The sequence below is a fragment of the Mercenaria mercenaria genome, chromosome 3 (genome assembly GCF_021730395.1).
Source record: "Mercenaria mercenaria strain notata chromosome 3, MADL_Memer_1, whole genome shotgun sequence".
Lineage (NCBI taxonomy): Eukaryota > Metazoa > Mollusca > Bivalvia > Venerida > Veneridae > Mercenaria > Mercenaria mercenaria.
The window spans coordinates 96,940,213-96,962,529 of NC_069363.1; the positions used below are offsets into that span (position 1 = coordinate 96,940,213).

General features: G+C 35.1%; 1 protein-coding gene across 1 annotated transcript in view; it reads left to right on the plus strand.

The window, feature by feature from the left end:
* Window positions 1-2,017: 2,017 nt before the first annotated feature.
* LOC123523948 (diphosphoinositol polyphosphate phosphohydrolase 1-like) overlaps window positions 2,018-22,317 on the plus strand; it is a 32,803-nt gene continuing 12,503 nt past the window's right edge. The window contains exon 1 of the mRNA XM_045301744.2: window positions 2,018-2,214. Coding sequence (XP_045157679.2) covers window positions 2,116-2,214 — 99 coding nt within the window. The 5' untranslated portion in view covers window positions 2,018-2,115. The remainder of the gene's footprint in view (window positions 2,215-22,317) is intronic.

Below are 22,317 nucleotides of genomic sequence, written 5' to 3' on the forward strand. Positions count from 1 at the left end.
GGCCGTCAGGGTGTGGAACAGTCTGCCAAATGACATGAGAACCATAGATAGGTACAAAGACTTTGTCAGACTGGTCCGCACCTGGACTGGCCCCAAATGTAAATGTGCCATGTGTCAGTGAGTGTATGCTGTATGTTTGCTTATTGTATGTGCTGTTGTCCTGCTTGCTTTGTTTTGCTTGCTTGTTTTTTGTTTGCTTTTTCTCTATCATGCTTTTGTTTTAAAAAATGCTGCTGTTATCACATTTTATGTAAACATGACTCTCTGCGAGAAAGTTGCTGATCAGTTCTTCGCAAATCTGATTTGAGGAGATATCTGTTCTTAATCTCATCTTATCTGTCACACTTTTGTGTTAGTTTTGCTAATCAGTTTTTTATTTAGTTACTTTTATGGCAGTTTTTAGGCCTAGGTCAAGATCAGCAGCTTTCCCACAGGTTTTACTTTTTCTCTTTTTTCTTTCTTCTGTATAATACTCTTCATGCCTCATTTTTTTTTTTTTGTTTTCTTAGTTGCATGGTACAGATTTAGCTTAGTTTTTCCTAGTAATAATCTGCATGTGCTTAAAAAGCCTATTATTAAATATGTGCTCCTCTCTTAGTATGTCTTAGTTAGTTAATTTTATGTAAATATGTACTGTAAGTTGTCTGTTTTGTTTTTATGTTTTAACTTGTGTGCTTCTTTTCTCCTAGGGTAGATGACAGATATGGGTGTGGTGGAGTGAATGACCTCTCCAGGCCCTTTTCCCAAATCTACAACTTTCTTTCGGTAGTTTTTTGGGACATTTACTTAGATAGGGTTTTTGTTTTTACACTTGCCACAATACCCATAATGTCATCTACTTATTTGTAATTAACTAATTTTTTTTTTTGCTTGATTTAGTATCCCTCTTTTCAGCATGTATGCTTTAATTTAGCTTTTAAGGGGAGTAACAAGGTCAGTAATGTTTATGTACTGTTACAGAGTTACTTCCCTTGTTCTTTTATGACTGCTTTCTCTTTACAGCTGTTTTATTTTTTCATTTTATTTTTGTTATTACTATATCATACGTTTGTCGGGAAATAGCTTTAAGCTAATGTTATTTGTTAATTTCATATCCGACGTAAAATAAAGTTTCTTGTATCTTGTATCTTGTGGGCTGCATGCTATCATTGTATAAATACTAAATACACGAGACTTCTTGCCGTTTTAATTGTACACCTCGGAATATTAATTGCACTGCACTGATCGACCCATGCATAAACACACACTTCGAAATTGTTTAGTTTGAGGCATGACGCTACTTGAAAGAAGAAGAAGTAGTCACTAATTGCACGGCATGCACTCCTGTCCACAATTCTTGAAAGTGTTATGCAACAGTATCAATGTAGTCTGATGAAAAAACCCGTGCTTTCAAAATCTTTTATCGAAACAGTGGTGCATAGAATCACTGGAAAGCATCGGATAGCTATAACCGAATTAACGCCGAAAATTTCTAATAAGCAAAAGCATTGACCAGCATTGACTGAATTAACACTTTTGATATACAACTGTTATTACTTGCTTTTCGGTATGCAATTCTTTGGGTAATCGTTTTTTATGGTCAATCAAACGTCCACATTAAATACTTAGAATTGTGAGTTCACGTGGTCTTACCGGACCCTTTGCCATTACCAAAAATGAAACTATCTCCACATTTGAAATATCATTTTTTTTCAGAATTGTTCATTAAAGAAATAAATAAAGCCACCTAAAACATGTAAAAGAATATTATATAAAGTTTAGCTAATTTGATATACTTTTTCACTTGACCAGAACAAAAAACACTCATACAGAACAGTTGTTTTAAATGTTTTAAATGGTATTTGAGTGGTTCGGTGTTTCGATGCTTCAAACGATTCTTTTGACCCATGTTTCTTTCCCACCACCCATCTGCATAGTGATTCCATTTTTTTTCGCCTTGGAAAATAATTGGTGGCAGCTAACCGTTACTTGATGCGAAATCATAGTCAATAAAACGCTTTATTGTCAATATAAACAACGTCTGGTAACCAAGATTTTCATAAAATTTCACGAGAATCATGCTGCAGAAATAAACGTTAAGAACTTTATAAAAGCCAGTTCTAGAGTGGCTTTGATATGGTGAAAGAGAAAATTAATTCGGTCAGAACGTATGACGAGGACGGATATCGTCGAAGAGCAGCTTGTTTGTGTTTTAAAGACGAATCTGAGCAAGAGGTATTAGCTCTTTAAATTATTTTTGAGGGGGTCGCCACGGGGATAAATTTGATTTTATTGATGAATGTCAAAAAAGTGAAACACTTAGCAGATCATGAAATATCTGATAAGAAGATTGGAGATGACAGTTTGTGTAGTTAACACAGCAGTTAACTCAATGATGAAGTGCTCATATGGAGTGCAGAATCCCAGTAGGCATTTGACGTCGGTTAGACGTCGTATAGACGTCGGACCCCGACGTCGGATTAACGTTGGATTGTGGTTGGATTTGCAAACCGTTTAGACGTCGGATCCTGACGTTGGCTAGACGTCGCAATCCGACCATTTTCCAACCTAAATCTAACCACTTTTCAACCAAAATCTGACCAAATTTTCAACGTAATTTGCAATCAAACAAGTAATCAACACATGTATTTTATCATCTTTATTTCATATTATGGTGACGTAAGTCTAATACAGTAGGTCCAAAAAGTAATGCAGTAATTGAAACTTTCAAGTTTCGTCATTTTTGTATGATTCTTCAACTCCGCCAACATTTCCACCTGAAATGTATAAAATTTGACAGTTTCATTATTTAACATATACAAATATACTAGTGCTATTACTAAGAGCATAATTAATACGTGCCAAACAAATATGTAATATTTGAAATTCAATGAAAAAATTATTCTATAACTTCGTAAAATGTAATTAAAATGAAATTGCTGTTTAAAGTAACAAACAAAAATAAGTAATTTTTTTTAAAAAAAATACGGAATATAAATCAGTATAACTTTTAAAATAAGTATAATGTTTAAAAATCTGTTACTCACGTTGCGGATTCTTCCCTTTGTGTAAAGTATTTATAAACTTGCTCTATCTTATCCCAATAAATATCAAATTACAGGAAGATTGTGTAAACCGATGCAGGCTTATCTCGCGAATGTGTAACTAATAGACAACATGTGTAGAAGAGAAGATCTATGTGAATTTAGAATAATTTATACATGTGTATAGAATGCATTTTTATCTTGAACAGTTTAAAGTTCGTGAAAAAATCCGTCTCCGAAAATAGACAATCTCATGCGATATTGTAACATAATTAATATAATATTTGTTGTGAGAATGAACTATTATTAATAAGCGCATGCCCAGGCCTTTATGAAAACAAGTAAATATCTTTAAACTATACTAGCAAAATTATACCAGTTAGTTTTATAACTAAAAACATTTATCAGACTTTCTATCCAACCTAATTCCAACGTCTTCTAGACGTCTAAGTCTGACGTCTATTAGACGTCGTGGATATGACGTTGGTTAGACGTTGGATTCAGGTCGCCGACGTCGCGACCAAAATCCAACGTCTAACCAACGTCGGTACAACGTCAGGTGTTTACTGGGATCTTGAGCTAAGTTGAGGTTTCAGTTGCTATTTGTCAAACTGTCAATCATCGACTTTTTACATGCTATAATTATGTTAAATTGCCAATTATGAGCCATAAATTCAAATAAAAAGGGGATTCAATTCCTGATAATCTCATTGATTTATGTAAAAATTGTCAAATAATTTCTAAAATTATGAATTTTCTGGTGATTTAAACCGTCATGTATATATTGTACACGATTAACGTTGACTGCTTCTACACAGTATTATGCGCAAGCAGTAAAGCTAAGAACTTTACATGACCGTGTACTGTGTATTTATCCTCCATTATTTTGGTCCTTCAAACTTTTGGTGTTTAGATTAGCCTGTCAGAAATACAAAACAACTAAATGTCAAATTATTTTGACTACTGTCTATATATGCACCAGCTTTAAATAAAATTTGACTGTATTATATCCATCCATCGTTACTGTCACATCACGCTTTTACAGTGTTATGGACAGGAGTACTTGCTATAGTATGTATTAGCAAAAAATTGGCAGTACAAAAAAGGTTACGTTCTACCTATTTCTGATTATCGGATCTTCATGTACATTGAAAGCAGTATAGTATTGTTACTGAGTACATGAATGTTTCCTTTGAACAGGTCCCAGAAATGTCACAAATTAGCTATATATAGCTATAAAACCTAATATTAAATGTAAAATATGTTAAAAATCAAATGCAAAATGCTCTTTATTGCATCCCAGTGGTTTATATGGCAATTACACTAAATGGAGATATTTGCTTTCATATTTCCAATAAATGCAGCAATTGCTTGTGATAAATCATTGAAGAATACGACTGTCACTTGTGAGAATCACTGTTACATATGACTAATTTAGTAATGATTTATCGCACAAATCTGCAACATGTATTGAAATTGAGACTGCATAGTTCTCAGTACTTTGTGATTTTCTTTTGTCTCATAAATCATTTAATATATATTTATTCATTTGAAATGTTTAAGCACTTATTTCTAAATTTTAAACTTTTTGCCATTATAAATATATAATATTGAATTTTTCTTACATTGAAATAATTTTGAACTATCAAGATTAAGGTTTTGGTTTTTGGTAAATATTGCTATTTTAAGCTATTTTAAGGAAACTAAATATGCTAAATGAATTATTTCATTACACTATGTATATATTTATAAACAAATTGAAAACTTGATTCCTAAAAAGAAGCTAGAGTCCAGGGTAGGCATCCGGTTACAGCAGTCTTGGCCTGCTTGAATGCAGGCTTGGTATCCAGTCAGTGGATGTCTAGACACTATAATTTATTCATATCTGCAGTTAAAAAGAGTAAACATAATTCATGAAGAAAATAAATATTTGCAACTTAAAATCAAAAGATTTAAAAGATTTATTTCCTTTGAACAAAAACTTCTTTCACAGTGTATTTAGTAGCACACATAAAGTTACAGATCACAGTAACTGTTATAAAAGTTTTGTTGACCTCGAAAATTTCTTCCAGATATTGTAGTATATATTGAATTGAAAGTAACTTTTTTGAACTTCATCATCTGCATGTATTAAAATTATTAATTTTGAATATTTTAAATAGATCCTACAAAAGATATGATTCTGTGACAGAGCTCTGTTGACATATGAAATGAGTACACGTAGCTGTCAAAACCACATATTTTTATCCATATTGAAAGAAATCACTGTGTCTCTTTTCCAGTACTATCAGGATTACAATTTCACTGAGTTCTTGGTGTTGGAACCTTTTTAATGTTCCTAGTATAAGTGTTGCTAGGAAAATATGTTAATATACATGTACCAATGGTTATCAAATGACACAGTATTAATATACAATGTAAATGTATACTTTGAAAGTTTCAGGTTTGTTTTGTTAAAAAAAAGGAGATGCTTTAATTTTGTCAGATTACACTGGGTCATACAGTTTTTACTTAGCTTCAGAAGAAATACTGGTAAGAGAAAATGAAAGTACATGTATTAGTTTTTGGCCCATAGAGTTGTCAGTTAGAGATGAAACATCAAAACCTATTCAGTCATGATACAGCTGGTGATACTTGAAATTTAATAAAATTTGTAGCTTGAACAAATTAGCTGAGCAACATCTGTAGCTGTTAAAATTGTCTGGCTTGAAATTGTGTGGAGGGCTGGGAGAGGGATAATGTATCAATGTCTGATCTGTAATCACAGACCAGGAACATCAAACTTAATACATTGTAGAGTGTTTTCTTTGATAGTTTCTTTTAGTCAGCAAATGACACAAAATTAAATTAAGATATAAATGTATGTTTAAAAATATAACTTCTTTCATGAATTTTATGAGAGTACTTAGAGCGGATAAGTCTACAGGCCACAAAATTGTTTATATTTGAAAACAATGCATTTTTAGAGGAAAAAAAACTATAGCAGTTATGCCACAAGTGTTTACAAAGTTAATTCAGTGTACAAGATTGTAAATAATTTGTCATAATTGTAAACTGCCAGAACTAAGATATTCAGTTCAATAGAATAAAACAATTATTGATTTTTCTGTTGTTTTTTTCTGGATGTTGCTGTTGGCATCAGCTCTAATAGGAAGTTTTTGAGTTGGAAATAATTGCAATAAAGCAGTCTGGCAGTACAATTACTGTTCTCCAGTCTTCATTTGCTTGTTTACAGATGCAATTAGTGTTTAAAATATTGCACCATTTCATTATAGGGATTGTAAGTGAGCATTCTGGCTTCTCATGCCCCACTGTAAATAAAACAAATATTTAATGGGTTTCATCTGTTTGTAGAAGCAAGTTTCAGATGGCCATTTACTGTAGATTGCATTGACCTTTAGCTGTCATACCATGAAGTATAATTGACTGACCTTTAGCTATCATATCTTGGAGGATGATTGACTCTGACATTTAGCTATCTTACCTTGAAGTATGATTGACTCTGACCTTTAGTTATCTTACCATGAAGTATGATTGACTTTGACATTTAGCTATCTTACCATGAAGTATGATTGACTTTGACCTTTAGCTATCTTACCATGAAGTATGATTGACTTTGACATTTAGCTATCTGACCTTGAAGTATGATTGACTCTGACCTCCAGCTATCTTACCTTGAAGTATGATTGACTCTGACCTTTAGCTATCTTACCTTGATGTATGATTGACTCTGACATTTAGCTATCATACCTTGAAGTATGATTGACTCTGACCTTTAGTTATCTTACCTTGAAGTATGATTGACTCTGACCTTTAGCTATCTTTCCTTGAAGTATGATTGGCTCTGACCTTTAGCTATCATACCATGAAGTATGATTGGCTCTGACCTTTAGCTATCTTACCTTGAAGTATGATTGGCTCTGACATTTAGCTATCTTACCTTGAAGTGTGATTGAATCTGACCTTTAGCTATCTTACCTTGATGTATGATTGACTCTGACCTTTAGCTATCTTACCTTGAAGTGTGATTGACTCTGATCTTTAGCTATCTTACCTTGAAGTATGATTGACTCTCACCTTTAGCTATCTTACCTTGAAGTATGATTGACTCTGACCTTTAGCTATCTTACCTTGAAGTATGATTGACTCTCACCTTTAGCTATCTTACCTTGAAGTATGATTGACTCTCACCTTTAGCTATCTTACCTTGAAGTATGATTGATTCTGACCTTTAGTTATCTTACCTTGAAGTATGATTGACTCTGAACTTTAGCTATCCTACTTTGAAGGATGATTTACTCTGACCTTAGCTGTCATGCCTCAAGAAATGCCTGAACCTTGAAAACAATTTGAGAACTGCTTGACCCAGAACCTTCGAACTTGATATTATAATTTAGCTAACGTAGTAGATGACCCTTTTGAGATTTTGGGGTCAATAAGTCAAGGTCACAGGGACCTAAACATTGAATATTGTTTCTGCAAAGTAACTTGAGAATCACTGCATGAAGAACTTTCAAACTTAATAGCTTGATTAGGCTTATAGAGGTAAGAGACCTCTATTGTTTTATGAGTCAGTAAATCAAAGGTCAAGGTCACAGGAATGTTAACTTTGAAAAAAAGTTCCCATTCAATAACTTGAAAACGATTTGACCCAGTATCTTCTAACTTGATAACATGATTGGGCTTTTGAAGTTGATGACCCCTGTTGTCTTTGGGGTTAGTAGGTCAAAGGTCAAGGTCATAGTGATCACTGGACTGAAAATGGGATAACCCATCATAGGAGGCATATGTGTTTTAGAACAGCCCATGTTGATTTTTTAGTTTGTAAGGTAAAATTAGATGTTTTTAGCTCACCTGTCACAAAGTGACAAGGTGAGCTTTTTTGATCGCGCGGTGTCCACCGTGCGTGCGTGCGTCCGTCCGTCCGTAAACTTTTGCTTGTGACCACTCTAGAGGTCACATTTTTCATGGGATCTTTATGAAAGTTGGTCAGAATGTTCATCTTGATGATATCTAGGTCAAGTTCGAAACTGGGTCACGTGCCTTCAAAAACTAGGTCAGTAGGTCTAAAAATAGAAAAACCTTGTGACCTCTCTAGAGGCCATATATTTCACAAGATCTTCATGAAAATTGGTCAGAATGTTCATCTTGATGATATCTAGATCAAGTTCGAAACTGGGTTACGTGCCATCAAAAACTAGGTCAGTAGGTCTAACAATAGAAAAACCTTGTGACCTCTCTAGAGGCCATATATTTCACAAGATCTTCATAAAAATTGGTCAGAACGTTCACCTTGATGATATCTAGGTCAAGTTTGAAACTGGGTCACGTGCCTTATAAAACTAGGTCAGTAGGTCAAATAATAGAAAAACCTTGTGACCTCTCTAAAGGCCATATTTTTCATGGGATCTGTATGAAAGTTGGTCTGAATGTTCATCTTGATGATATCTAGGTCAAGTTCGAAACTGGGTCACGTGCGGTCAAAAACTAGGTCAGTAGGTCTAAAAATAGAAAAACCTTGTGACCTCTCTAGAGGCCATATATTTCATGAGATCTTCATGAAAATTGGTCAGAATGTTCATCTTGATGATATCTAGATCAAGTTTGAAAGTGGGTCACGTGCCATCAAAAACTAGGTCAGTAGGTCAAATAATAGAAAAAACCTTGTGACCTCTCTAGAGGCCATAATTTTCATGGAATCTGTATGAAAGTTGGTCTGAATGTTCATCTTGATGATCTCTAGGTCAAGTCCGAAAGTGGGTCACGTGCGGCCAAAAACTAGGTCAGTAGGTCAAATAATAGAAAAAACCTTGTGACCTCTCTAGAGGCCATATTTTTCATGGGATCTGTATGAAAATTGGTCTGAATATTCATCTTGATGATATCTAGGTCAAGTTCGAAACAGGGTCATGTGCGGTCAAAAACTAGGTCAGTAGGTCTAAAAATAGAAAAACCTTGTGACCTCTCTAGAGGCCATACTTGTGAATGGATCTCCATAAAAATTGGTCAGAATGTTCACCTTGATGATATCTAGGTCAGGTTCGAAACTGGGTCACGTGCCTTACAAAACTAGGTCAGTAGGTCAAATAATTAAAAAAAAACTTGTGACCTCTCTAGAGGCCATACTTTTCATGGGATCTGTATGAAAGTTGGTCTGATTGTTCATCTTGATGATATCTAGGTCAAGTTTGAAACTGGGTCAACTGCGGTCAAAAACTAGGTCTGTAGGTCTAAAATTATTAAAATCTTTTGACCTCTCTAGAGGCCATATTTTTCAATGGATCTTCATGAAAATTCATCTGAATTTTCACCTTGATGATATCTAGATAAAGTTCAAAACAGGGTCACGTACCTTCAAAAACTAGGTCAATCGGTCAAATAATAGAAAAACCTTGTGACCTCTCGAGAAACCATATTTTTCAATGGATCTTCATGAAAATTGGTCAGAATTTTTATCTTGATAATATCTAGGTCAAGTTCAAAACTGGGTCACATGAGCTCAAAAACTAGGTCACTATGTCAAATAATAGAAAAAACGACGTCATACTCAAAACTGGGTCATGTGGGAAGAGGTGAGCGATTCAGGACCATCATGGTCCTCTTGTTTTCAGGTTCATATAATAATGATTGCTGTATGCCTTACCAGCCCAGTATAAGCTTTATTTAGGACATATCGTTTGTTTATACTTTTATGTTGTCCTGATTCACAGTAGAATTTATTTTACTGGGTCATTTTTAGCATTATTTGTGCATTCATTTAAATGAAATCTCTGTATAGGCATGGTTGCAGTGCTGTACCCAGAATTGCAGTACCTATTGTGTTCCCTTGATTCCGTTCTTTCACCTAAAGATATACATAATAATTATAGATATTACTTTAGTCCATTGTTGTAATGGGTAGGATAAACTTATAAAGTGTAAGAATTAATTACTTCATAATTAGTCTTATGTTAGCTTTAGTTTGTTTTATCTCTGTTTTCAAATATCTTTAATTGTATTAACTGAAAGAAAAAAAAATCCACACAAAAATTACCTGTCCACATTTAAAATTCTGGGCCAGAGCACAGAATACAAACAATTTTTACAGTTGGTCTAATGATTTGCTTCATGTATGCACTTCATTTTGCAATCTTATAAAATACTACCATTGATGAGAGTGCAGAGAGGTTGTTGCTCAAGAGAGATTAATTATTCAAAAAACTTGGTGTATATCTGTCTTTGAAGGGAGATTTTTGTTCTAAGACTGGTATTGTTTACACTAAAAAAAAAGCATGATTTCCTCTCAATATAGTAAAAATTCCCCTCCCCCAAAAGTTTTTAAAATTTTTTTTAAAAATTAGTCAGAAAATTACCCTCAGTAAAGTCAAAAAAAGAGTTGAGTATTGGGTCGTGTGGGGTCAGAAACTAGGTCACTAGGTCAGTTAACAGGAAAACCTTATTTCCACTCTTAAGAAGTCACTGTTACTACCTCATTTTTATGAAACTTTCTGTATAAAATCTAGGACAAGATCAAAACTGGGTTACCTGAGGTCAAAAACTAGGTCAGCAGATCAAATCATAAAATAAAACCTCATTAACACTCTAGAGACTACATTTTCTGTTTATAATCTTTTGAATTCTAGATAATGTTTAAAACTATGTGACATTAGATCAGAAACTAGGTAATTAGGTCAAATCATAGATAAACTTTGTTAACACTTTAGAGCCCACTTTTTCAACTAAGTCATCATAAATCTTTGTCAGAATGTTTTTATGCCTCCGAAGGGAGGCATATTAGTTTTCAACTGTCTGTCCGTTAGTTCGTCACACCAGCGTTAACTTGTTGCATGAAGGCACTTTACTCGCGAACCACTGCACCCAGGACCTTCAAACTTCACATGCTGATAGTACTTATTGAGTACACGACCCCTACTGACTTAGGGTCACCAGATCAAAGGTCAAGGTCACAGGGGCCAATGTTAACTTTTTGCATGAAGGCACTTTACTCGCGAACCACTGCACGCAGGACCTTCAAACTTCACATGCTGATAGTACTTATTGAGTACACGACCCCTACTGACTTAGGGTCACCAGATCAAAGATCAAGGTCACAGGGGCCAATGTTAACTTTTTGCATGAAGGCTCTTTACTTGCGAACCACTGCACCCAGGACCTTCAAACTTTACATGCTGATAGTACTTACACGGCCCCTACTGACTTTGGGGTCACCAGGGTAAAGGTCAAGGTCACAGGGGCCAATGTTAAATTTTTGCATGAAGGCACTTTACTCGCGAACCACTGCACCCAGGACCTTCAAACTTCACATGCTGATAGTTCTTATTGAGTACACGACCTCTATTGACTTTTGGGTCACCAGGTCAAAGGTCATGGTCACCAGGGGTCAAGGCGCTGCAGGGGCATTTGTCACCATTAGTGACAGCTCTTGTTCTGTATGAAATTTAGGTCAGGTTCAAAAGTAGGTCAAAACTTTTATGCCACTAGGTCAGTTCACATTGAAAACACCTACCTGATTTACATAAAACATGGTCAAAATGTTTGTCGTTATGAAAACTAGTGCAATATCTGAGATAAGAACTAGGTCAGGTGAGTGATACAGGGCCCTGCCAACATTGCCCTGGCACTAAAACAAGTACTGTAACTCTGTAACTGTTATTTGTAAAAAAAAAAATACACTTAAATTTTTTATATACAGAGTTATGTCCCTTGAAAGGTTAAATGTTCTTTGTAAGACTAGAGCTATGGGTCACTATGGTTGTTTGTTTGAATTTTATTCTGTGTAAAACATTGTTGTAGAATTCATGATTTTGCTTTTGCTCCTTTGATGTGATTTAATTCTCACATACTGTACTAATAAGATAAACTTCAGTCTTATTTTATTTCATAATTGATGTGATAGAGTTATTGCCCTTTGAAATTCCAACTGTAATGGTAGGAGTCTAAGGACATGAACTTTCTATAGGCACATTTTGTCAAACATCTCTTATCAGGTAAAGAAATTTGTATATTTTGAGCACACCATTCAAACAGTATGTCAGGTTTTATGCTGATCTGTTAGATATTTGTATGTTTTGGCATGCAATTAATACAAATAAGCAATTGGTTTTTGCACCAAGCAATTTCCTGCTACCATCAAACATCTGGGATTGATCATTTTGTGAAATATTATATCAGTGGTGCTGATTATTGCAGATATTTATTCGTGTCACACAGAAGTTTACTTTATTATATTGGACAAATTCTTTTTTTAGTTCCGTTCCTTTGATCTATTCCTAGCTGCAGAATACAGTGTATTTGATTTAAAGTGTTGTAAATTTGTGTATTTTGACATTATACCCACATGACTAAAATTTCATTCAGTAAAAATGTTTGTACTCAATGAAATTCAATGGATAGACATTCTAATGATTCTATAGCTGTGCCAAATTTACTGCAGGTCATAAAATTCACAAGTTTTGCCAGATGAATTCAGTTTCATTATCTATGAGATAAAGACAATCTTTGTTTTCAGATTTTGCTGTTAATGTGTTATCTTGATTCAAGAGATTTATGTATCTTTTGCACTTTCACAATTTGTTTACATTGTGGTCCTTTTTAAATTTATGCAGACACATTATAAACAATCGTTTTGGGGTATTTTTTATGTTATGAGCACCAGCTCACAAATTGTTGATATATGAGCTGTGCTATGAGAAAACCAACATAGTGCGTTTGCGCATCCGCGCAGTCTGGTCAGGATCCTTGCTATTTGCTAACGGTTTCTCTAATTGTATTAGGCTTTGAAAGCAAACAGCATAAAATCCTGACCAGACTGCGCAGATGCTCAGGTTGGTCTCGGGGTCCATGCTGATCGCAAAGCCACTATGTTGGTTTTCTCATGGTGCGGCTCATATATCAATACTTTACTTTAAAAGCCATGTTGTTATTTCGTAGAAGTTATGACCCTTTCATATAAATCAATATCTCAGATATAGAAAGCAGTAATTAGTGAGAAGTAGAAATACTTTTTTTGGTCGTTCATAACAATAACTAACAGTCTGTGTTTTATTCCCTATAGGCCATCTGTTTATTTGCACAAACAATGACTGCATTCAGTTTCTGATTATATAATACAGTATTTCTTTATGGAATTTCGAACTATTAATTCAATATCAAACTTCAAATTCAAGGCATACAACTATTCAAAGCAGATGGATATAGAGTGCCAAACACATTCTAATTTACCTGTAACAGTCCACTTTACAATTTCTATGGTTTCAGTTCCTTTACTCAGGTAAGTAGTTTTAAAAAAGAATTACAGGGAAAACATTTTCTAGTTGATAATTACAAAATGCAATATTTTCACATGTGGCACAGACCTGAGTGAAGATTAAGTTACGGTGTTAATGAGTGAAACATAATTATTATATTGATCTTACATGTAAAACAAACATTTTTTTTAATTTCTCGATTTTCAATGGTTTTAACCAAATTATATTCATTTTATTTCATTTCCCATGCAACCTCACATGCATTGTGTCATGATGTCACAGGAATGTGATGTTAAGATACCTAGGTTGAAAAATCGTCAAATACAATGTAGTTCTATGGAGTTTCCAAATTTCTTTAATAATCTTTTATTAAAGTGGCGCATATATCTTTATGTTCATGTAGAAATATTTTTATACATCTGTATCTTTATTGAAGTAGATTTTGCAAAGAATTTCCAATTATTAATATTTTGCATTCAAGTGTAGTTCCATACTAGTGAAAAATAAAAATGATATTTTTCCTGTTTGAAACAGAGATTTAAGATATCAACTTTTTTTTCACTGATATATCCCAGTATTTCATAAAAAAACCCATATAATAATACATATTTAAGTAAAATGCCGTATTAGTAAATAAAGTTAGTACATCTTTTAAGTCTTTTGTCCAATGCCAGCATACATATATTTTGTACTTCAAATAATTAGAAGTATATGATTGGTTTACATTTCAGTTACACAAAACCCTATTGGATCATTTTTAAGAAAAAAAAAGATATCATAGCCTCCATGGTATGCCTTGTAAAAAGTTTAACTTGTGTTATAACTTGTGTTAGTTATTTGCTTAACTTTGTTCCCTTTCCTTTTATAAGTAATTCAATTATTAATAGAAGAAACTAATGCAAAACATGTTCCAGAACTCTTAATTAATTTTTCAGAGTAGTGCTGTTATTTGAAGTGTTAATGCCAAGAATTTAAAAGGTATATTCTTCTCAGATAGAAAATTAATGCATAGTGTGATTGGTATATAAATAATATAAATAGATTCTATGTTTAATTACTTTGTTAATGCTAGGGAAACTTAATTGTACTTCAAAATGATTTTCCGTCGGTGCAGTGAATTCCTGTTAAGAAGATTGAAAATCAAAATTGAAAAAGAAAACAGTTTTAAATGCTGACAAAAAAACCTGCTTTTTCAACCAATCACATGCTTAAGACATTTTCAAACTTGTCAAGTGTTTATTCTTATTTAAGCTGACCTATGTTTGAGCTTCATAAAAAAGTAGTAAAAACACTTATGTATCCAGATAGATTCTGCGAAGTGAAATCATCAGCATAAGAAACTAACTAGTTGCTTTACCATGAAGAGCATGACAAGATTTCATTTCATAGCCTCTATCCTGTATGCAAATGATGGAAGGTGTACCTGAGGTGCCTGTTTGTTCCTCAGACTATATGCTCACAGATTCAGCTGGCACCTTCACCAACTAGCACCAGGAAATGACCTTTGATGGTAGTGTGACACCTCCTCTCCCATCCACACACACACACACACACACAAAACAAAGCAAAACATATTCAAGTGTGAAAATATAGCAGACCTGTATACCGGACAATTACCAGTATTATGTGACAAAAGAAATTTTAATGTAAAAAAAATTGTGACGATTTCTGCTTCATCTGGCATATATCCTATTGCATAAAGATGCTTGTCTGTACATTAAATATTTATGAATGTTGCTTTGGAGAATAATTGTTTGGATTCACAGTATTGCAAACAACACCTTAAGGTATCAGCTGTTGATATTTTTTGTTATTTGCTTAGGTTTCAAATCAGATGCTTTTTCTTCTAGTGTTTTCTCATCTGTAAGATTCTTTATACAATTTCTGCTAATCCAGTTACTGCTCAGCAAAATGTAAATGGACCAAGGCTGGGGTTGCACTGTACATGGCTTGGGAGGGTATTCTGCAGCAGGATTGTTGTGTGCATGAATGAAGAGTTAGGTAGTTTAGGTTTCTGGTAGGTGTGACCTGATGGTGGCCTACATTGAACAGTTTTGTAAAATGGGATCAGAGAAGTTTGTTAATGGCATTGTGGTTTGTCTCTTTAGAGAGTATTTATCATGTTGGAAATCCTGCCTACGTGATACAGGTCTACATAGTATACTTCTAACCTGTTTATCATTTCAGTTTTGATAGAGACTTTCGCTGCAGGTGCCTGAGATTTGAACACTAGTTAGGGGCGGACATAGGTGTTAAAAGAAGTGTTGAGCTGATTACTGGATACAGTTGATTGACAACTGGAAAACCGAGTCGATTCAGATGATCAATACTGATAATCGATAGTCTGTACAAATGTTCAGAGTACAAATTGTGTCAGCAAATGGAAGTAACTCTCTTATAAGTACAAAAATACTTGACTAAAATAAACCGCTGTGAGTTTGAAACCTAATACTTGGGATGTAGAATTCTGCATGTTTTTTGATGTGAGGAAGACACACAGTGCTCACTCAGGCTTGCAGAAGGTCTGTGATTCTGTTCAGGTCCCTATCCTCGGGTTCACTTGTGTTACATAGATTTCTTTACAAAAAACTTTAAAATCTTTTTGTAGGAAACCAGAATAGCCTGAGCTTTGCCTTAGATATTTGGCATGCTGCATTGAAATTTGTGTAGTAGTCCTCTAGCAAGTATGTTTAGAATCATGCTCCAGGGATCAAAATTGCTTCACCCTGGGGTTTACTTGTTTTTCATAAACTCATAGAAAAAGCTATCAAAAAATATTCTTGTCAAAGTAGAACCGTGTAATGCACTGAGCTTAGATATTTGGCATGTAGCATTTTGTACAATTCCTCAACAAAATTTATTAATCCCCCGCCGTGGCCGAGGGATTATAGGAATGGTCTGCGTCTGTCCTTCCGTCCTTCCGTGTGTCCGTCCGTCCTTCCATCTGTCCTTCTGTCCGTAACACTTTCGTGTCCGCTCCATATCTCCTAAACCCCTTGAAGGATTTTCATTAAACTTGGGTCAAATGATCACCTCATCAAGACGATGTGCAGAACCCATGAGTCAGCCTTGTCGGTTCAAGGTCAAGGTCACAACTCAAGGCCAAAGGTTCGAGCCTGCCATTTTGTGTCCGCTCTATATCTCCTAAACCCCTTGAAGGAATTTTATAAAACTTGGGTCAAATGATCACCTCATAAAGACGATGTGCAGAACCCATGAGTCAGCCATGCCAGCTCAAGGTCAAGGTCACAACTCAGGGTCAAAGGTTTGAGCCTTCCATTTTGTGTTCGCTCTATATCTCTTAAACCCCTTGAAGGAATTTTATAAAACTTGGGTCAAATGATCACCTCATCAAGACGATGTGCAGAACCCATGAGTCAGTCATGCCGGCTCAAGGTCAAGGTCACAACTTAGGGTCAAAGGTTTGAGCCTTCCATTTTGTGTTCGCTCTATATCTTCTAAACCCCTTGAAGGATTTTCATCAAACTTGGGTCAAACGATCACCTCATGAAGGCGATATGCAGACCTTATGAGTCAGCCATGTCGGCTCAAGGTCAAGGTCACAACTGAAGGTCAAAGGTTTGAGCCTTCCATTTCGTGTCCGCTCTATATCTCCTAAACCTCTTGAAGGAATTTTATAAAACTTGGGTCAAATGATTACCTCATCAGAACGATGTGCAGAAATTATGAGTCAACCATGCCAGCTCAAGGTCAAGGTCACAACTAAGGGTAGAAGATTTGAGCCTTCCATTTGGTGTCCACTCTGTATCTCCTAAACCCCTTGAAGTATTTTCATCAAACTTGGGTCAAATGATCACCTCGTCAAGAACTCATGAGTCAACCATGTCAACTCAAGGTCAAGGTCACAACTGAAGGTCAAAGGTTTTAGCTCTGTATCTCCTAAACCCCTTGAAGGATTTTCATGAAACTTGGGTCAAATGATCACCTCATCAAGACGTTGTGCAGAATTCCTGAGTCAGCCATGTCAGTTCAAGGTCAAGGTCACAGCTAAAATCAAAGGTTTACCCTTTCACTATCCATAGCAGTGGCGGGGGACTTAGCTGTCGTTCAGACTGCCTTGTTCAACTTATGCAGTGGGGTCAAAATTGGTCTAAAACCTCAAGGCCTTTGGCCTACATATTTGGCATGTAGAACTGTGTAGTGGTCCTCTACCAAATATGTACTGTGCCTCTGAGATCAAAATTGTCCCAGCCCTGGGGTTCACTTTGTTTGATTATAGAACTACTTTAAAACTTTTCTTGTCTAAAATTTCAAGTGACAGCGAGTCAATTTTAGCTGTGCCCTGCAGTTTTGTAATTGTTTGTTTTAGATGGGCGTAGCATGCACAACTAAAAAACAAAACAAAAACCGTTGTTTAACGTTTCTTTGATCTGGGTCTGTTATAGGTTGGCTGATCTTCAAAATGTGTGCCCCTCAATCTGAAAATGCTTCCTACGTGCCTGACCAAGCTAGCTCAGATCATGCTGAGGCCTTCCCTGATATTCATTTGTTTTACATACACTTACGTAAGACATTAATTTTAAAAACTCTTCTTGTCTAAAACCTTGAAGCCCTGAGCTTAGAATTTGGTATGTAGCATTGTGTAGTTGTCCTCTACCAAAATGTGTTCAAGTTGTGTCTCAAAAAAATCTTATGTGAAGCTGGAAGACCTTGAGCTTAGATATTTTCATGTAGCTTTGTGTAGTGGTCTTTTTCCAAGATTATTCAAGTAACACATGCCCCAGGGGTCAAAATCATATTTATAAGACTGGTCTTCTTTGATAAAGGAAATAGGATAAGCTGTAGATTGTTGTATGATGGACCTGGAATATATAAAATCATGAACATTTGCCTTACATAAATATTATTTAACCACCAAATGAACTATAAGCAACGTGTACAGTTATTAAGTCAGATGAGCATTATATAGGGCCAACATGGCTCTCTTGTCATAAGCTCATATAATTTATATGCAGTAGAATTATGGAACTTTTAATGGAAGTATTCAGTAACCTGTGTCATTTGGTGTACATATTTGCAAAATTATTACTTAAATAAATTTCCAGAAATATTCATGATATAACGTGCTTTCACGTAATAGTGCAATATTACCAGCCTGATACCTTATGTAGAGGATTTTGCAGATAGATCTACGTTTTTTTGTGAACATAACGTGTTTCGGCTCCATAATACTTGAATAAACATTGCTTTTGAATGAATATTTAATGGAAGTGGCATAGTTGTTCTCGTGCCAGTTTAAGGTAAAAAGCTGAATGATATAGTAATTATTTATAACCTGCATTTAGTTCCCCTTGAGGTGCCTCTTTGTTTATATAGGGACAGAATAACATTTTCAAGTTAGTTAATTTGTCATGACCATTTCAGTCTCTGCCCAGTGTTTAAATATCATTGTAGACTGAGACAAGGTGCCCTTCTTTGTAAAAGGTTATTTAAATAATGTGAAAAGAATTAGATCAGTATCTTCACTTATGATTATATGCAGTATGACCTTCACTTGTCATTTTATATCCTTCCATTTCATTGGCTGACTGACTTATATGACCTGAATTCTGAGGTCATTCAAAAATAATCTGTGTATTGATTGGTTGGTGAAAAACTGGTATCTCCAAAGGTTATTAATAGAACCATGTGCTTGTGACATTGCATGTAAATAAGACTAGTATATTTATAAATATCTGGCAGTTCAAGTGAGGCCAAATTGTGCATATCAGAATCCAATAATCTATAACATGATGCCATAATAAAGTAGTCCAGGTGTTAGATTTTATTAGCTATTTTATTAGTGTTTGTATAATGAATGGGTGATTGGGATAGAGAATGTAGAAAACAGAAATGGGATTGAAAGAGTAGAGACTGTACTTGGAGATTTTCTTGAAATGTACTTTTGTTTTTTAATGACCTTCACAATATTGTATTGTCAAGGATGAGACATCAAATTAGCCCAAACTAAATCTAACACAAATTTATTACAGTAACTTAATGGGTTTTAGCCAAATTGATGTCATTAATGAAATATGAAACTTATTTGGTGTCAAGGACTGTCACAGCTGAAGATGCAGACATATTCAATCTATGTAGAGGTTCATTTACTAAAAATACAGAAATATTGGAGTCCTGTCAAAGACAAATGGTGCAGATGCATACAGCATGTTGTTAAGTACTTGTCATTTACAAATAATATGTCACACCTGAAAAGGTGGTTTTTTTTTTTTTTGGTACCTTTTAATAAAATTACCAGTCAACTTGTACCTATTGCATTCAAATCGTATTTCTTCTAATTTGTAAGTAGTAAACTCACCTCTTTTGTATTTTTTGTACAAAATGCATTGGTCTTTTCAGTTTTTTTTTTCAGAAAAAAATGTTATCTGAAGTCAAAGTAATGAAGTAATTTTCTGTCAAAAATTATAAGTGGAAATTTCTCAGATTTTTGAAAATTTATTATTTGATCAGCTCATACATTGAATAGTTACAGTGAAGATACATAAAGTTTACCACAGATCATGTATGGCCCTTAGACTCCTCGAGTATGTGGCAACTGTCCCTTTAAACCTCCTCTGTGGCACACCATATATGGCCTTGACAGGTCTGTGTCGGTATATGATACATCTTTACATGTTTTAAGATAATCATTACGCAGGGAAATAAGTCTTTTTACAGATACATTCTGCAGATACCTTCATTACCGTAACAGTTAAAATATTACACACTGATCAATAATTTATTTGACACAACATAAAATGCTCCTACTGCGGAGACACAGCTTTGGAATCAGTATTTTAGCTGCACTGATGAATGTCCCACATGATATAATCAAATTTACGACAATTACCAGACTATCAGTCTGTCTATGTGTCAATGTTTTGTGGCTGCTGATCATGCAATGTTTGTGTGTTACTGATTTTTTGCAAAATGATTCTGTTGATATTTCAGCAACAGAAAGAGGCATGCCATATGTACAGTAATTTATGAAATAATATAGCAGAACAATTGTTTTACTATATATATATTTAAACAGGAGGAAGAGATTATATACATGCAGTTTTTATGCCCCCGAAGGGAGGCATATAGTTTTTGAACCGTCTGTCGGTCTGTCAGTCTGTCGGTCTGTCCGCAATTTTCGTGTCCAGTCCATATCTTTGTCATCGATGGATGGATTTTCAAATAACTTGGCGTGAATGCGCAAGACCTAGGTCCGTAGCTCAAAGGTCAAGGTCACACTTAGACGTTAAAGGATAGTGCATTGATGGGCTTGTCCTGTCCATATCTTTGTCATCGATGGATGGATTTTCAAATAACTTGGCATGAATGTGTACCACAGTTAGACGACGTGCAGTGCGCAAGACCCAGGTCCGTAGCTCAAAGGTCAAGGTCACACTTAGACGTTAAAGGATAGTGCATTGATGGGCGTGTCTGTTCCATATCTTTGTCATCGGTGGATGGATTTTCAAATAACTTGGCATGAACGTGTACCACAGTAAGACGACGTGTCCTGCGCAAGACCCAGGTTCGTAGCTCAAAGGTCAAGGTCACACTTAGATGTTAAAGGATAGTGCATTGATGGGCGTGTCAGGTCCATATCTTTGTCATCGATGGATGGATTTTCAAATAACTTGGCATGAATGTGTACAACAGTAAGATGACATGTCACATGCAAGACCCAGGTCCGTAGCTCAAAGGTCAAGGTCACACTTAGAGGTTAAAGATCATTTTTCATGATTGTGCATTGATGGGCATGTCCGGTCCATATCTTTGTCATTCATGCATGGATTTTAAAATAACTATGCATGAATGTGTGACACAGTAAGACGATGTGTAGCGCGCAAGACCCAGCTCCGTAGGTCAAAGGTCCTAAACTCTAACATCGGCCATAACTATTAATTCAAAGTGCCATCGGGGGCATGTGTCATCCTACGGAGACAGCTCTTGTTTTACTGCTAAATATAAGCGAAACAACAGTTACTGCTGTGAAGAATTTTATATAATTATACTTTCATGAAATTCACATGTTTCATATGCAAAAAGGATAAAACAAGTCAAATGGTTTATCGCGGCCAGAAATTTGTACAAACCGGACAGAAGTTGCGAAATTGTCATTTGTGCAGGAAAGAAGCATTTACCATAATGTCCAGTACTGGACAGGTATAGTGACCATGCACGGACACAGCCAATTTTCTCAGAGGGGGTCCGATCCCCTGCCCCCCTCCCCTGGAAATTTTGAAATTTAGCACTTCATTTTTTGCATTCTGGGACAGTTTTAGGGACTTACCTGTTAAATTTGGGAAAATGATAAAATCAAGGTTTCTTGAAGGTAAAATTCTTAGTTTCTTTTAGATAAATAATATGAATTATGTCGGGGTCGTATGTAGCAGCAGCCGCATATACTTTACATGCAGTCCTAACGTTGCCTTTTTCGAAAAACATTTTGTTTCCTTCTTGTCTTCTTTCCTTTTTTAAAGATTTTCCAGAGGGGCTCCGGACCCCTGGTCCCCACCCCCACTGGATCCGCGCATGGTGACATATCATGCTTTCTGTTTATGCAGGTAAACTTGTGTTTGGTTAAATTTCAACAGAGCACAATTGTCTGAACAGTGTACAAACTCATTACTAGAATTCACAGGTCCATCATGAAATATTTTCCCCAGCGCGTATATACTTTACCTATTCAATAGGGAGGCCGCGATCAATAAATCGTAAAATTAACTTCAGTCTCCTGATAGTTGGTGAATGAACAACATTTTTATCAGTAATTTATCTGTCCAATACATGTTTTACTTTTCCATATTACTGGATGCAAGAGTTATTTTCAAAAAGTTGTTCCCCTTTAAAATATTGCCATTAATTTTGTAAAGAAATTAGATTATAGTTGTAAAAAATGTGTTAAAAATATACTATTAGGAACTTTTATTTCATTACCACAAGCGCATCAAAACAGCTAGACATAATGTATAACGTAATTGTTCTTTGAAAATGGAGAGTTTTTAAAGGCATTGCTTAGATTCAAAGGAGTGGCCCCTTCATGCAGTCCT